Source organism: Anser cygnoides, chromosome 3 (genome assembly GCF_040182565.1).
Source record: "Anser cygnoides isolate HZ-2024a breed goose chromosome 3, Taihu_goose_T2T_genome, whole genome shotgun sequence".
NCBI lineage: Eukaryota > Metazoa > Chordata > Aves > Anseriformes > Anatidae > Anser > Anser cygnoides.
The window spans coordinates 120,507,969-120,524,757 of NC_089875.1; the positions used below are offsets into that span (position 1 = coordinate 120,507,969).

Genomic DNA, 16,789 nt, shown 5'->3' on the forward strand with positions numbered 1-16,789 from the left:
TTAAATTAAATACTGGCATGTGAAATGCTCAACACAACGATGACTCCTGTGACTCCTTCATGATGCCTCAAGCAGAAATTTAGTCATTTAAATGGACAGCTCAGAAAGTCTGCACTTTGCACCACCAATGCGTGGAGACACCGAAGTCCCGCAGATGGGTGTTTTGTGGCTGCAGGTCCCATCCTCTGAACCTCTGCCACCAGCCCAGCCACAGCCACACCACGCTTGTATGCCACAAAGGATGGCGTCTACACCTACAGTCCTCAACATCCACAGGGCAGGGCCCCCATATAGTTTAATTTATTGGCATAGAAAGAGCCTGCAGTGCCCATGCTTGGTACTCAGAGTCTGAATCCAACCTACCGAGTGGGATGGTATCCTACTCCACAAAACAGAACATCCTTCAGGTACTTTGAAAAGCAATTTGATGACACAGTACAGCACAGGGGACCAAATTAAATCAAATAGTACAGAATTTAGACAACTTGATGCAAAAACATATTTGTTAACCCACTCAATACTAAGAAGCAAGGTATAAAGTCCTACGCCAAATCCCTCCTCTGCTCAACACTGTTTTAATGGGAATTGTGTGCAGTTGCTAACAACATCAAGAGACACTTTTAAAAAACAGAATGTTCAATTTCTGAAGAAATGAACATGAAAACCTGATACCCTGTTAGTTGTACTGCTTAATTTCAGAATCACAGAATTGTAGGGGTTGGAAGGGACCTCAAGAGATCATCGGGTCCAACCCCAATAGGTTGCAGCTGCACTCCAGAGCAAGCAATTACATCCAAAATGCTGAACTTACAAATGAATTTAAGGGAGATATGATGGGGAAAAAAAATGGAAAGAAAGAAAGAAAAAAAGCATAGCATTCCAGAATCATTAAAAGGAAACAGAAAAGATCACTGGCTAAATTATTATCCTAAAGAAGAATTAACTGTAAACATATCTTTGGGTCATTTTATTGACATTTCTCTTCTTCATACAAAGATGTATTAGTACATTCTGCCTAAGAATCCACCCTCTACATTTGGTTCACCTGCTAATTCCTCCTCTTTCCCATTCCCTTTTGAGCAGTAACTTTGAAAACCGTCACTCAAGATACTACTAAAATTAAGCGTTATTATTCCGTGAAGTTGAATTTGTTAGAAGTTGTTTGCATGCAGCTTCTGTACAAGTTCAGTTCTGCTCCTCGCATCGCACGTCAGGTCAGCCCTGGTAAGTGCAGGGCGAGAGGGTGAGTCCTTGGGGAGGAATTCAAACTAAAGCAAGCAAGCAATAAAAATAGCCCCCATAGACTCTACGTATTATAATGGAATCTCTGGTGCAAATACTTTACTTTTGATACTCTTAGAAGAATTCTTATCACGGTTTGGTAAAACATATCAGGACATCATCCAATGATTCCACAACGTAGCTTTTTGTCCTTTTTTAAAATGTAAGCACAACTTGTGAGAAATAGCAGATGATTACATACCTACTACAAAAAAAAAATTCCTCTGTGTTGCATTTATTTAATTCATAGCTGAATGCTTTCTGCATGATTACAAAAGTTGAAATGCCCTCTTCTAAACTACAAGCCACATTTACGAGGAAATAATCCAGTCCCACCTCAGGGTTGTGATCTTTTTAGTTTAAGAAAACAGGTAATATTTAAAGTCAAGAAAAATCCATGCACCTTCAGTGCCTATCCCGGGAATCGAACTACAGTGCCTGCACACAGTGTCTATGAAAAATCTTAAGAGCTCTCATCCCCATTCTGTATGGGCAACATCACCCTCTGTGGTCTGAACACTACTGAACCTTACCCACGTAGGCATCTCCACATTGAGACCATGTTTTGTACCTTTTTATCATAAAATCATAGAATCATAGAATAACCCAAGTTGGAAGGGACCCATAAGGATCATCAAGTCCAACTCCTGGCACTGCACAGGTCTACCCAAAATTTTATACCATGTGACGAAGTGCACAGTCCATTCGCTTCTTAAATTCAGACAGGCTTGGTGCAGTGACTACTTCACTGGGGAGCCTGTTCCAGTGTGCAACCACCCTCTCGGTGAAGAACCTCTTCCTGATGTCCAGCCTAAACTTCCCCTGCCTCAGACTAACACCGTTCCCGTGGGTCCTATCACTGGTGATCACGGAGAATAGGTCCTCTGCCCCTCCACTCGCCCTCGCGAGGAATTTGTAGACTGCGATGAGGTCCCCCCTCAGCCTCCTCTTCTCCAGGCTGAACAGGCCCAGTGACCTCAGCCGCTCCTCATACATCTTCCCCTCTAGGCCCTTCACCATCTTCGTCGCCCTCCTCTGGACACTCTCCAACAGTTTAACGTCCTTTTTGTACTGTGGTGCCCAGAACTGCACACAGTGCTCGAGGTAAGGCCGCACCAGCGCAGAGTAGAGCGGGACAATCACGCTAATCTAAATCACAAGGCCAAGCTGAGAGAGTTGGCAAACTTGAGGGCTAGGAAAATCATCTGGAGGAAAGCTCTTGAACGGAAGGATGACCGAAGCAGAGAATCACAGAATGGTCAATGTTGGAAGGAATGTCTGGAGGTCATCTTCTCCAACCGCCTGCCACCTAGAGAGGTTGTCCAGGAAAAACACAAAGTGTTGAGGAGTCTGCCAAGGGTAGCAAGGCTCCACAGTCAGACCTAGAAGTGCCAGCTGTGTGACTTACAACTCAGAGTACCAAAGAGCAAGAGCAGCTTTCCACTTCCATTTGTAACACAGGTACTTTGCAGAGGTGCATGCTCCACTTCTGGCAAAGCTCTAATCCCTATACCCACAGTATGTAGGTGAAACAACACATTCTTAAGTTATTAAGTTTTCCTTTCTCCTGATGACCAGTGAGCAGGTTTTTTCTAGTGTCAGCCAGGAGGTTTGGAAAGCTTTGTGGGAGACTGCCTCTCGTGCAATGTGCTGTACCAGCCATCCTCATATCTGTGATCTGTCCTCTACAAGACTAGTAGATCAGCCACCAATCTGCTGATCTCATGAGCCAACGATCTCCTCGAGTCCTTTCCAACCTCAACTATCCTATGGCACTGCTTTCCAAGCCAAGCAGGTAACAGCCTACACCACTGCATTTTGTGTTGCTGTCCCAGAGGGCTTGCTGGAGCCCTCCTTCTCCTCCCTGCTCCCTCCACCGACTGTGCTCCCCAGCTCCTGTTCCTGCTGGGAGAGTGGACCGAGCATGGACTGAAGTAGCCACAGATATAGAACCAGGTTCTGGGCTAAGATCTGTAGATGCTGAACGTTGAAACAAAAAATGCATTTCTGAGCCTGTAAGGAGCAAAAGATGAATGGGGAACATCAAACAGAAGGAGCTTTGAACAACCATCAACATAATCTGGATTACGCCTTGGATGTCCAACAAAAGTGGACATTGCTGTCATCAAGAAGAACCAACCCAGGCTTCCCTTGGAGAGCAAGCAGTGAGATACAGAAACATTTCTTCTACCCAAGGGATGGAGATGGATACAGTTCACGGGAAATATTGAGCATAGAAATGGAAATGGAAAGGAAATCAAGTGATTTTTGATGACAAAGCAGTAGCCCACGATGTGGCATGCTTTTGCTGCTAACCTTCAGGCTTGCCATGACCACTTCACTGTCTAATCAGAATAATCCTCCCTTGCAGGATACTGCTGCCTTCTCACTGGTTTCCCAGCAGAAGTTAACAGCCAGTGTCTCAGGCACCAAAGCTCTGACCCGCAAAAACAGCTTCTGTCCTCACGATCACAGCTTTCTGTCTCACACTGAGAGGCACCAAAAAAACTGCTTCCCACCAGAGTTCTGCTTCTCAGCCATTCCTGAAATTTGAGCAGGCCTTACACCATCCTCAGAGGCTCCTAGAAAGTCAAATTCCTGAAAAAGCAATCCCAAACTACAGTAAAAAAATAGATACAATCGATTTGGCCACACGACTCAATAGAAAATATGATCCCGTCTTTGAAACTAAGACCCAGATAATCTCCTTACCCAAGCAGATGAAACTCCACTATGGATAATTTTGCATATCTCCAACAAGAAGGAACTATGAGCAATAAATAAGAAACTGCAATAAACATCATTATATATTGCATGGGTTTTTATCATATTTGAGCTTAGGAGTTATTTATATGTATTATTCTAATTGTACTAGAAATTTAAATGCAGGTTTCATATGGATCATAAAAATCTGCAAATATCACAATGAGCAATATACAAATGTATCCATACCACTGAAAGCCTACGCATAATAAATAAAATATTAACATGCAAGATAAAACAGAACCTATCGCACAACAAATTACAAGGCAAACAATTCTAGAGTTGCAAATAAAAAATAAACTTCTAAATGAACATTACATAAAATGGTAGTTAAGGCAAGGTACATCATTGTAATTTGAAGGTATAAATTTGACAAGAAGACTTTAATTAAAGCACAGAAAGCTTTTCATACCCCCAAAAAATGGAAGTAAATACTACATATCAAAGAAACACAAAAGGACTAAGATACAGATTAATAACTAAAACATTCTAACAACCTTAAAACTGCTTTTTGGTAACCTAATGCAAGGTCTATTTTGCACTCACCTACTTTCAAATCAATTAAAGTATGCAGGTTTTTTAATATCGTACTCCCTTTTTTCTTTATAGCATCACCGTATAACAAGGTTCTGAGGGAACTAAAGCTGCACTTCTGCAGTTACATATGTGAACAACTGAACTCTCTTTCAGCATAACTTGACGTTGGAAATTCTGTTCTTCGTTATTGGAAGTGTTGTACATGTACATGAACCAAGAAAATCAAAGAAAAGAAAGAGTAAATCATAATTCTGTGAACCGGCATACGATGAAGTGAGTAGAAAAAAAAAATAAGACAGCTTTGACTCCATCAAACACAAAATTTTCAAGGCTTTACACCAACTACAGGAATAGATCATTGAATAACATTCCCTCAATTAAGTTTGGTTGTGGTGCTCTGGGAAAAACAGGGAAGACAAAAATGACTCACACAAACGAAATTCTCAAAATACCAGAGCATTTCTTCGTGTTATCTGCACTTTTTTTTACCCCCAGAGTAAATGTAATGAAGCATGTACCTTTCCATGAAACCAGACAGATTACTTAGAGTTTGGTGCACAACAAAGGCATGCACATAGGCAGTTACCTGGAGTAGTTATTATGCTGTAAATCCACACCTGGCTTACACCATGCTAATCTGTTCTTGTAACCGTAACGTAAATCATGGTCAGATCTGGTTTGAATGGATGTCCATACCGGTTACCCTTTGCTTTAAGAATGCCATATATAACAGAGCTCAACCATGTTGAAAAGTGTAATTATATTTTTTGAAAAGTGACCTATTTTGTAGGAAGATATTAAAATAGCTTTACTCTTTAACAGAGCACAGGATGCAAAGGCATGTGACAAGTTGCTCTCTTCTCTCATTAAGGAAATGACAGAAAACGGAGGTGCTAAATGACTAGGCAGACACAATAAACAAAGGGACAAAAAGAGCAATAAATAGTAGGGTCAACATTGAAACATTTTAAATAGTCAAAGCAGTTTATTTCTGGAAAACCGTTTGAAATGGAAGACTGGGACAGAAGCGTCCACGATTTAACCAGCAGCATAGAGCTACGTTGATGAAACACAAGCCAATGGGCCCATGGTTGCCCGTTGTGCCCAGTGTGCACTGCCTGGTTGCATGAGCCAGCCAAGGCAGGACTCACCCCATCAGTGGCTGTGGGATGAAAGAGGCATTTTGGGGATGCCGTTCACCTGGTTGTGACGTCTTTTGACATCCATTATGTCAATGATCCCGACCGTCCCTTTCAGTGCTCCGTCCCTGCTGTGTACTTGGTGCCATGTAGAGACAAACCACGGCCTTTCCCCCATGCTCCCCTTTCTGATAAAGAAAGGGAAGCAGCAGTGGGCAGCCCAATCCTGCGCCTCTACCTGTGATAAGCACCATTTTAGCAATGCCTACTTGTACGTGAATACGTACCACGTATAGAGCCACGACAGCCCATTATTTAAAAACAACTTAGTATTCCCCATATACGCTAACTTTGTGCTAACGTGACTATGGCAAAGTCAGCCAAACACTGTATTTAAAAAGAAGAAAATTCATTTATTCGAATTACACTGACACTACTGAAGACACAACTGGCTCCACAGATCTTTAGCATCTAAGTCCAAAAGGTTTTAAACAGTAGCGTGGAGGCAAGTGAAGAAAGTGAGATGCTTCTCTCCACCGTCCGTTTTTCTGAGTTGAAGTCACAACATTACCAAAATGTCAGGTCAATGCCATTCATGCAAAAATTGCATTAAAGATAAAATGGCCACAATTAGCTGAAGGAGTTCAAAATATCCCAGGCTTCACACAATAATATTGTATGTTACTTTGTGAATAGTGAAAAACGTGAAAAAATAACCCGTGTAAATACAAGCGTCATGCTTCTGACAGGTTTATTTAACGACACAAATATAGCAAATTCACACATTATATCCCTTTTCTATGTAGGGATGTAACGAGAAGCTAGAGCAGCTCGTAGCAGCAACGAGAAGCTGTTGAATCCCATGTACCACGCCACTACCTTTCCCTAGAAATAATTATCCGCTTTTATTACACAACTTTGAGTGATTCCGCAGAGTGGCATCACGCATAATCCCCTGCATAACGAACCTCTGGATTCATTTTTCATTTCAGCGAGGGAAATTGCGGTTATCGGCAAGAGGAGTCTCCTTCAAGCCTGATTTGCATTCAAGAGGCTGCCAGTTGGGGAAAGTTTCTCCCATTTCAGTAATTCTGTCTCCCAGCAACCCGCGCTGTTGCCAGGAGAAACCCCGGGGAGAGCTTCCTGCGCACCAGCCCCGCTGCAGTCCTGGGGGTGCCGCTTTGTGCGGCGCCGCTTCGTGTCGACGCACGGCCGCCCGTGAGAAGCATGCTAAGTAGCCGGCGAGGAGCTCCGGGGACTCGGCAAGGGATTTTTGGATTTTTTTTTTTTGATTTTTCTTCTTTTTTTTGGAGAGGGCTTACTGATGAATGACGTAGTCCTTCATGCCGCGGTGCAGTTAGAGGTGATAAGGAAGCGCGGGGTTTTTTCATCGGGGCGGCGTTGTCTTGGGAGCAGCGTTTGACAGCTGGATGTGCAGCTCTGTAAACATATTTGCTGGATGTTTTTAATCTATCCAGCATTGTGTGTGCATGCTAACTTCGTTTTTTGTTGTTGCTTTCCAGCTGCCAAGAGCAAAAAGCACATGCAAACAAAACAAAACAAAAAATCCCTTTAGATTGACTTAACCTTTGCTTCTCCTTGCAACACCTTCCAAAATGCAAATGCAATGGGTGGTTCAAAAGTAATTCCTGTTTTTCCAATGACAGTACAATATTTATAGCCAAACACTTGGCCTGCATACAAGCTGTTTAGTGTTTAGGCATAAATACCTGACAAAGGGAAAAAAAAAAAAAAAGGAAAAAAAAAGAAAAAGGAAAGAGAAAAAGTCATGGCACGTTATCACGACAAGACTTCCAAATAAATTCATCCCATGTCTACCTGTAAAGAAGTGGTAACCCCAAATTTCAGAAGTTGTCTTTCAGATAATAAACTGCTATTGGATGCGAGGTGCTTCCACGAGGAAGCATACTCTGTTTTACATCCTTTCTGATTTGAATCTTGGCATAAGGAGTGGAATTGTAATGAAATTTAATAATTTATGGAAATTGATGGCTAGAGCATATTTGAGGCAAAGATCGTTTCTTACAATGAAGAAATAAGTAATTAACCCTGCTGAATAAGAAAGGTAAATTGAAATTTCAGAAATGCTAGACCACATCCGACACTGTTACTCAACATGGTCTTGAACTGTACTTCGATGAAAGCCAGATCTCATTGTTTTTAATCCACATTCCATCTAAATTTCAGTAAAAAATGGGTAACCAGTTAGTTCTTTATATAACACACCGTATCATGTAAATAAAGTGGTGGAAAACTTTATGAAATTAATCATTCTAAACCTTAAGAGAAACTGAATTTCACTTGTAGTCTTTGTTGTATGGCATAATCTCACTCAATATTCTCTATTTTAGACTTTCAGTCTAAAGCTGAAGAATTTGAGACCTTCAGTCTAAAGTACACTGGTATCAAATTTGCATCCACAAATAAGTTTTATATTTGCCCATGCTTAACAAACTTTATAAATCATTAAAGGAAAAAACATTTAACGTTTTTCCGCTTGTTCCTTATATTTTACTGAAAAGCATCCTAAAAAACCTTAAGCATACATAATAGTTTGCAATTCTCTTACAAAATCTTGCATCTTACACAATTCAGCAAACCGTCAGAATATCAGGGAGAATCTATTTAAAACTTCTCCAACTAACAGCGCGTACATATTTAGGCACACAATAAGCATGAGGTATCAGATTTTTCCGTAACGCTGGACAGGACAAACAGGTTACAGAAACACGGACGTTTCCATGACATACTAAGTGACAAGCAGCAAGGGATCGGGCTGTCCCATTCAGCTGGTCTCCCTTTTGCCACTCACCCTTGGTAGGAAAGTATTGATGACTTATGAACAAGAGAGCTGATGATCCCAACTCGATGATTTCCAGCATGCTTTGCCAGTGCAGTGCCCCTCTGTCGTTACAACTCAGCACAATTTAAAGTTTAATGATGCCGGAATCACCGGCTGCTGAGAAAATGACTGGATGATCCCATGGCCATGCCCCTAACGATTTAATTCCACTGGGGGGGCTTTCCACCAGGCCATGAACATGAGTGAGAAGTCACACACTTTCAGCCTTAGCTCACTGCCGTGGGCAGTCCTGCTGGCTGCCTCCTGGTGCTGGCGATGGCATCAGGACCACCAGAACCAGTCTGACCCCAATAATTTGGTTAGCGTTTAAAGAACGGTAAAAATAGTTCAGTGTGGGCTGAAATTCCTCTAAAGCAAACGGGTATAGAAGCAACCAATTCAAAGGGCGAGTTCTGCTTCTGAATGTTTATTTATTTTTACTGTTCATAAACTATAAATCTTTAAAAGATCTCCAACTAAATGCTGTATTAGAAATCAGCTAAATGGGTCCTGATGGGATATATCGTCTCATTTGAAAACCTCTCGTGAAGTAAACTCCCTGTAAGAATGTAAGATCTGCTATCCTTCATGCCTATAGAGTCAGTTAGGGTGGAATCCAATCTGTCTAAATCCTGTGAAAAGCATAGGATACTTCCAGAGGCAGGGGACAGAACAAGAAGAGCAAAGGAGTTCCCATAAAATACCTGTCCATGCTGTGCAGGAATGTAAATACAAAGAAGTGTTTCTCTGAAGGAAGACAAAGTGATCTCTGCTGTAAAACTTCAGTACCTCCACCAGGAGGTTTACAAGAATGACCTATCTCTGCTCAGCCTGGAGAAAATCGAAGCAAAAAAAGTTTTCTTCTTAAGTTTAAATGGAATTTCCTGCATTTCAGCTCTCTCCGCAGCAAGAGTCTTGCTCCACCTCTTTATTTTATGTAAAATATACAGACTTGGAATTAAACAGTTAATAACAGAACCATACACTGTACCAATGACTTTAAGAATTCTTAGGTACACAGAGCTCCCAGAGCAATGTTTTGGTCTAAAATGTAAGTTATCCTTTGATATGCAAACAGGAAAATATTGGGTAGTAACAAGACTGCAGCTGACACCAACGCTAGCGCTACTAAAATCTTTGTCACTGCTGCTGATAGTGACAAGTCAAGAAAGATGTTAACTAAGTGATGACAGCTTAAGAAAAAGAAACAAGAATGAACAGAGGACAAAAAAAACATGCCTTTTGCTGAGAGAACAGAAGAATTTACTTTGCTTGGTTTATGTCTGATTAAGTCTTTGTGTTTGTTTTTTTGGTTTTTTTTGTTTTTTAAATAGGTTGACCAGTAATTTAATTACCATCTAAATGTACTTCTGGAAAACCAGAAAACACATACTACCATGCTTTTCATCCTCATGAAGAAAACCGTAACAAGTGTCAATAGCTGGAAGATCAGACAAACAAACCAATTCAAAATATGCATTTTTTAATGGAGAGAGGTAAGAAACACTGGAGCAATTTATGAAATTTTGCAGTGGGTTCTCTGTCAGAGGACATTTTCTCTAAAGAGCATGATCTGATTCAAGTAAGAATTAATTCATGGAAATGTTGTGCTCTTTTTTATGCAGGTCAGACTGAAGTTCACGATGACCACCCCCAAAATGTGTAATTATCGCTCTATTAATCTACAAACATAAAGCTAAAAGTTTTAACAGCTTTAAATAATTGTAAGACTGTCTACCCCTGAGTTGTACCTCTACTGCCTCAGGAAAAGTTAACCCACCCCAGATGTACCTGAGTGTCTCTGCAAGGAGCACGGCTGAGACCGGGCAGAAAATACATCCTGGCACTGCTCACCTGGACCAGTAGGACAAAATACTCCTTTAAATTAGCAGTACTCTGCTATCTCAGGCTATGTAGCTGAGAAAAAACTCCGTGTGCATATATACATATAGGATTACATAATGTCTGACACAGGGGGTTCCCTCTGCGTTATTAGGGCTCCTTGACTAGTGCTCCTACCCCTATCATAAAATAAAACAGCCAGTTAAATAAAGCGAGCAATATATACTCACAAAAACGTGAAAATGTTTCAACGACACTGCAACTAAAATTAATTCTGAAAACTGGAGTTCTACTAGAAAGGCAGAAGCAATAAATAATATGCAATTTTACTATGGAACATGACATCGTACTGCGCCGTTACATAGAAATCCTATGAAAGACATAATTTTCAAAAACGAATGCAGCAGCTCTACTGCAAGGACAGAAAAGGCACAACATCATTCCCAGATTATGAAATTTGTTGAAGATCAGATAAATCCAACTACATTACAAAAAAGTGAAGTTTACTGTTTGCATTGTTTTCAACTCACAGCTCAGTATTTTATCAAACTTTCACTCACTTTTACAAACTGAATCACTGAATCCTCTGAATCACAAACCAACTACTTCCAGTCACTTCACAGAATTACACGTCATAGCAAAGGTTTAACTCTGTAATTTGCTTAGACTCATACCCTAAATAAGTAACAACCTTATGATAAAACACAAAAAAAAAAAAGGCAGACAAGGTCAAGCCTCACATAATCCTGTGGTCAGCAATTTAAAGAGAAAGGAATGCCACGTAGCTCTTTGCAAGGCTGGAGTAAATGCAACTTCCAAGCTGAAGCTGTCACTTGGCTTTTTCCTCCTCTCGTTTGGGCTGCAGCACAGCCTGAGCTGCTCTCTGCACTCACAAGCAGGAGCCCTCAGCCAAGATGTTCCCCAAAAATAACAAATCCCCCAGAGGGGCAGAACACATCCGTGCCCATCAGACACCTATAAGGCAGCAGGAGCTTGGTGCATCGGGACCAAGACGTGCAAGCAGGTGCAACGCAACCTTCTCCGCGGGGATGGCAGCAGTGGGGTGAAGAGGCTACGTCGCATGAGGGAGAAGGAGCAAATCAACAGCATCTTCAAAGGGAACGCATGGTCGAGGGGCTGCAGCTCTTCATCTCTGCCCTTATCACCGCTGAACACGATGGACACCTCAGGTCACTGACCAGTGCCAGTTCCTGCTTCATAGAAAGGTCTGGCAACGTTTTCCTCAAGCGTCCACACGCTAAGACAAAGTTGGGCTCACAGAGAAGACGACTTAGATGCCCAAGTGTGGTCACGGACCTACGATGTGATCAGAATTGGAGATGTGGCGCAGCGCACACAGCTTGAGCTGTGTCATGGATAGGAATGGGGTTCTCAGGAAGGGTTAGCACAGCAGGCTAGGATGGGGAGCTGCACTCTACAGGAAAGAGCTCCTTGACGGCACAAAGCTCCAGTGTGAACGTAGATTCATGTCTGCTGAGCGTCTCTGTGTCAAGATCATGGGGAAAGAAACAATGGAGATGGTGTGGTTTGGGGTCCATTACAGAGCTGCTGACCAAGAGGAGGGAAGTCCGCAACGAGCCAACACAAGTCTCCAGACTACAGCCCCTGGTCCCCCTGGGAGACTTCAGTTCCCAGACATCTGCTAGAAGGGTAACACAAAATTGTGCAAGCAATTCTGGAAGCTGCACTCGTGACAATTTCCTAACAAAACTGCCAGAAGGACCAACCAGGGATAACGTTTTACTTGACCGGCTGTTCACAAGCAGGGAAGAACTGGCGGCATTGCAGCCATAGATGGCAGAGAGTTGCAGCGACCACAAGATGACGGAGTTCAGGATCCAAAGGAAGGCTGGAAAGGCAAACAGCAGATTTAGCATTTTGGACTTTCAAAGAGCAGACTGGCTTATTTAGGTAATTGCTATATAGAAGGTCCTGCAAGGCTGCCAAAGGGAGAAGGTGCCCTCCAGAGCTGTATGGTCTTTGATGAAAACTTTCTAAGAGAGTTAAGGAATAAAACAGCATGGAGGAAAACTGGGAACTTCATCAGAAGCACATAGCTTCTTAGTGAACTAAAACACAAAGAGAGAGCATACAAGAAGTAGAAACAATAACAAGCAACAAAGGAAGGATGGAAAAGCAGTTCACGGGCTTCTAGACATGAAATCGAAAAGGCCGAAGCTGGAGTTAAGACTAACTATGGACATAAACAGCAGTAAGAAACAATTCCAAGAAAATGACAGTTGAAAAAAGAAAAAAATTAGGTGCATTAATGAATACAGAAGGCAACCTAGAAGCAGTACAGAAAAGACTGAAGTACTCAACACTTCTTTTGCCTAAGTCTTCACAAAGACTGTTCCAAATCCTCCCATGCACCAGCACAGACAGAAAGGAGAGCAGCAAACAATGTGGGGGGAAAACAGGTTATGACTACTTAAAGAAGCTAAAGGTGTTAAAATCCAAAGAGTCACATGAAGTTTGTCCAAGGTTGTGGAGCAAACTCACTGCTGTGACTGTCACAGCGCTGCGACAGATATAGGGTAGTATCTAGAAAAATCTAGGTGATTGGGAGAGATTTCAGATGCCTAGAAATGGGCTACAATAACAGCCATTTTTAAGGAAGGCAAAAAGAGGATTGAGGAACTATACGCTGGTCAGCCCCAGCTCAGCCACAGAAAAGATCATGGAATGAGTCCTCTCAAAAAACATTTCCCAACACAAAGAGAGCAAGAAAGTAATCAGGAATAGTCAACACATTTACCAAAGGTAAGTCATGCTTGACCAGACAGGCTGCCTTTCACAATTAAATGACGGCTACGCAGATTAGGGCGAAGCAGTGGATGTAATACATGTTGACTTTCGCAGGGCTTCTGACACCGTCTCTTACGGTATATGCATTTGGAAACTGTGAAAGTACAGGCTCGAAGAACAGATTGCTAGACACTAGACGTGTCAAAAACTCTCAGGATCACCAAAATCAGAAGGCAGTGATCAATATCTTGATTTCTTGTGTGTAGCAGGTTATGCCAGGGGCTGATGCTGGGGCCAATATCACTCAATACCTTAAACAAGAACATGAATGATGTGACAGAAAACACATTCAGCAGGTTTGAGGATGACACTAAATTGAAGGTGAGAGTGGACATGCCAAACAACAGACCTTCAGTCCAATGAGACCTTGAAAATTTTCAGCTCTGTGCCAACAGAAACCACATGAAGGTCAACAATGAGAAGTGCAGGTTCTGCACTGCTGCAAAATAATCTCAGCCCTGCTGGAAAGGACTTGGGATTATGCTGCTGGATGCCAGGTTAAATATGAACCAGCAATGTGCTCTCATTGCAAATAAAGCTAACTCTGTATTGGACTGCATTACAAGGAGCACAGATAGCAAAACGAGGAAGAAGTATTCTCCTCTACGCTGTACTGGTAAGAATTCACCAGGAATACTGTATCTGTTTTGGGGTCCTCTGTTCAAAACAGATGTTAATGGACTGGCAGGGATCTGCAAGGTCAACAGTCAAGCTGGTCAGCAGCCTACAGCACACAAATCGGGCTTGCTTCAGCAGGTGAAGGGAAAACTTAGGGGCTATATCACAGCAGCTGAATAGAAGTGAGAATGACAGCTGAGCAAGCCCTTCTCAGTAGCACCAGTATTGGAAAGGGAAGCAACCACAAACTGTGCCTTGGTTCACATTAGATATAAGGAAACGCTCACTAGAAGCCAGAGCAGCACTGGAACAGGAGCTGGACTGAAGATCCCTTCCAGTACATGTTTCTCCAGATCCGCAGTCTAAAACCACTTTAAACAGAGGAAATATTTCTGAGGAAATGTTACACAATGTTTAAAATTTAACTTGCCATTCTTTTCGCAAAGTAGTTAACATCTTATTTTAACTTTTGCAATTCACTGGAGCTCCGAGCTGTTATTAAGTACATGATACCATGCTTAGTCATAGAATAAAAATGCCAAAAGAAATTGTAATTGGCGTTATGAGAACGTTTTTTTGTATGACAGCACAAAAGTATTCTATCTATAGAGCTGAAGAGCATAAACAGGGTCTGGTGTTATCTTTTGCCCAGGCTTTTATCAACAAGCAACAGGAAGGTGCCAATTTTATCTATCTAATACACTACCCTTGGTACTATTTCTGAAGTTCATTGCCCTAACGACATCAGCCCCTCTCTGCACCCCTTTGACTACAACTTCTCCACATCAGACATAAACATTCTTCCTGCTGCCTTTAATTTCATCTTCACCTTCTTGCCAGCTCCAGGATTTTACCAAGCACCTGTACAATCCAGTGTTTTTCTATGCTCTTGAACACTCTTTCCACTCAGATTACACCACCAGACATTTATAATTCTCCCTCCAGCACTTATGGACCTTATGTATTTATTTTTTTTTCCAAAGTTCACAGGTTTCATGAAAGACCTTAAGATGCCTGGCACAAAAATACTTCTGTAAAACTGCCTTGTAAAAGGGAGGAATGATCAAATACTGCAGCATCTGGGTGCCCCTGTAACTCCTATTTAGCAGTGATGATGATGTTGCGATGTTTTCTGTTCCTAGGACGGCTGACAGAAGGCAAAATCAGCCCGAGGTTGCTACTTTGCTTACCTAACAGCTCCCATTTATGCAGAATGAAGGGAAGATCATTGCAAAACCACTGAAATATCTTTTAAGAAGTTAAGTTTTCCAAACACTAGGGTTAGAACACCCGCACCATGTTTTGATGTCATTATTAGGCATTATGTAACAGAGACGTTAAGGGTTAGGTAATGTTTTTAAAACCCCGCACAAGTCTATTGCAGCCCTCAGCAAAAATTAACCACAAAACCCACGTCCGACCAAACGAAAACCAGCCCCGTTGGCCGCTCCCCCAATCGATCAGCTGCTCTTCTCACCCCAAGCCCACCCAGGAAACACCATTGCGCGGCTGAATTACGAACACGAATCCCCTCCCGGGGCGTCCCGCCCGCCCCTCCCACACGGCTGCGAGGCGGCGCCCGCCATTTTCCCTCCCTCCCCGCCCCCGTCCCGCCTCAGCGCGCATGCGCGGGGCCGCCTGAGGGAGCCGGGGCCGCCTGAGGGGCTGAGGGGCGTGGGGGGGGGGGGAATCGCCTTTACCTGCCACCGGGACGCGCTGGCTCCTGCCGGGGAGCGCTTCTCCCTCGAGGGGCAGCCGGGAGGCCGATTCGCCCATCCTGAAGGTGGAGCTGCGGAGGAGGAAGAGGAAGAAGAGGGGGCGTCGTGGCGCCGTTGGCATCGCCCCTGAGGGGAGTCGTGGGGGGGTGGGGGGGGGGTAATGGCGGCGGGGCGGGGAGCGGCGCGCGGGGCGTTGGGACCGGCGGGAGGAGGAGGAGGAGGAAGAAGAAAATGGCGGGCGTGAGGCGGCGAGGTGCGAGGATCGCCCCCTGCCGAGCCGCCGAGGGCACCGTGCCCTGAGGGGCTGCCTCCCGCCCGGCCTTGGTGTGCTGCGAGGTCTGGGAGGGCGCCCTGAGGGGGGCAGCCCCCTCTCCTTTCACTCACGGGTGTCCCTTGGGTGCTCCGAAGGGTGCTGGCGGCACTGAGGCCGCCCTGGCTTGCTGCGCTCTGGAGGCGTGTGCTGTGTGGGCTCGACCCCACGTTAGCTCTGCCCGCTGCACTTTGGCCCTGGCCTTTTGCTCAGAGCACCATAAAACACCCGTGTGATGTGCTGTTTGCTCTCTCTGTGCACTTAATACACGGTGGTTTTGAAAGCGGGCTGCTTCAGGGGCGATTTTGTTATGCCTGTTCCTCTTGGGGTATGCCTACGCACCACAACCACCCTCTGGGTTTTTGGCTGTGCCCCCAGTTGGGCCAGGGGGAGAGAAGTGTGCAGACATACTCAGGAAAATGTGCTACACAGATTCCTCATGCAGTAATACAACCTAATTCAGTAATCTCTTTTTTTTTTTTCCAGAGTTTATGGCTATATGTAGCAGTCACTTCTGTTATGTTTAGCCATCACACTGCCTCATGTCAATCATGCAGAGTTTTGATTTTTTTTGTATGTATGAAGAAGATGCTGTAAGTAATGCATCTCCAGATACCAGTGTCTCTATGTATGTTTGCAATAAAAATAAAGAAACAAAAAGTGAACGGAGTATAAGTACTTGTAGAAAAAAGCCACCACATTTTGGGGAGTGATACACACACTGCATATTGAAGATAAGCCATCAACCAGTATGGGTTTTTAACACAGAAGACATACAGAAGCTAGAACAATGGTGTTTTCTTTTTCAGACAATAGAAGCTCAATCTATTTGTGAAGTCATGGTCAATAGAAGGGAAGTTCTTAGAAAAACTGTAGAATGCAAAGAAGG

At 43.3% G+C, this 16,789-nt stretch overlaps 1 protein-coding gene and 1 long non-coding RNA gene across 4 annotated transcripts in view; one reads left to right on the forward strand and one right to left on the reverse strand.

The window, feature by feature from the left end:
* MSRA (methionine sulfoxide reductase A) overlaps positions 1–15,731 on the reverse strand; it is a 274,249-nt gene extending 258,518 nt beyond the window's left edge. For 2 of the 3 annotated variants that reach the window (XM_066995100.1, XM_066995097.1), the window contains exon 1: positions 15,573–15,731. In XM_066995100.1, coding sequence (XP_066851201.1) covers positions 15,573–15,711 — 139 coding nt within the window. In that variant the 5' untranslated portion in view covers positions 15,712–15,731. The remainder of the gene's footprint in view (positions 1–15,572) is intronic. The other variant, XM_066995098.1, reaches the window with a different exon arrangement.
* On the forward strand, positions 6,985–10,536 carry LOC106038203 (uncharacterized). The gene is made up of 3 exons (XR_010830700.1): positions 6,985–7,083; positions 9,918–10,079; positions 10,209–10,536. It is a non-coding gene; the product is annotated as an uncharacterized lncRNA (long non-coding RNA).
* Positions 15,732–16,789: the final 1,058 nt, after the last annotated feature.